The sequence below is a fragment of the Prunus dulcis genome, unplaced genomic scaffold (assembly GCF_902201215.1).
Source record: "Prunus dulcis unplaced genomic scaffold, ALMONDv2, whole genome shotgun sequence".
NCBI classification, from domain to species: Eukaryota; Viridiplantae; Streptophyta; class Magnoliopsida; order Rosales; family Rosaceae; genus Prunus; species Prunus dulcis.
This window is the reverse complement of record NW_023010550.1, coordinates 9,010-10,070: the sequence shown is the minus strand read 5'-3', so window position 1 is coordinate 10,070 and position 1,061 is coordinate 9,010. Positions and strand designations below refer to the sequence as shown.

General features: G+C 35.7%; 1 protein-coding gene across 1 annotated transcript; it reads left to right on the top strand.

Annotated features, from left to right (window-relative positions):
- Positions 1-156: 156 nt before the first annotated feature.
- Positions 157-1,061, top strand: LOC117613729 (the record flags this gene model as incomplete). The annotated part of the gene is made up of 2 exons (XM_034342302.1): positions 157-402; positions 495-1,061. Coding segments are annotated over 2 exons (813 nt in total), but the record flags the coding sequence as incomplete, so codon positions are not given.

Here is a 1,061-nt window from a genome sequence, read left to right as displayed (position 1 = left end):
GAGATGAATGTTTCAGAATTTTTAAGTACAAGTGATAGTTTTTTTTTCTTCAGAATTTTTAAGTACAAGTGATAGCTTTTTTTTTTTTTTCACCCAAAACCTCCTTAACTTTAAAGCAATAAGAATACAACTACATTTTGTGACCTATGTATCAAGGAGGTGGAGGTAGGTAATTGTCCTGGTACTCATTTTAGGAAAGAAGGATGGGAAAATGTGAGGATTAGCTTGAGTAAAGAGACAGGAGCCAAGTATGATAAATCACAATTGAAAAATAAGTGGGATGCACTTAAGGAACAATGGAAAATATGGAAAGAACTAATTGGAAAAGAAACTGGTCTTGGGTGGAATTCCAAACTTGGGACTATTGATGCTTCTGACGAATGGTGGCATAACAAAATTGAGGTATGGTATTAATAGTTTTTAATGTTGTTTGTTTATTATAATTCAATGAAACATCTGTACTAATTTTTAATGTTCTTCTCTTTGATTTGTAGATAAATCCCAAATATGCAAAATTACGTAGAAATGGTATTAGTCCTGATATGGAAGAGAAGTTTGATAGAATGTTCATGAACACCACCGCCACTGGTGACCATGCTTGGACACCTTCATTTGGTGTACTTCCAACTCATGATTCATCCGAATGTGATGGTATTCTACTCGACAATGGTGATGATTATGATAATCCTGTATACGTACCAGATGAAACAATTCAAGTCACTGAAAAATCTTGTGGGAAGGGGAAAAAGAGAACAAATCAACAACTTGATACACAGGTTAAGAAAGAGAAGAACGGAAATAGAGTTGCTACAAAAGTGGGGAAGGCAGGAGGTGTTGTTAAATTGTCACAACAAATTGAGTGGATGGTTGATGTAATGGAGAATAGGAGTACAACTTCAGTGATGATGAAAGGGTCCCAAGGTAGCAGCATTGCTGAAGTGATGAAAGTAGTTTCGTCTTTACCTGGTGCAAGGCCTAGGAGCCATTTGTGGTTGTTTTGCAACTTGGTTATTCCTAAATCAAGAGAAAAGAGAAATGTTCACAACTATGGAAGATCCTAA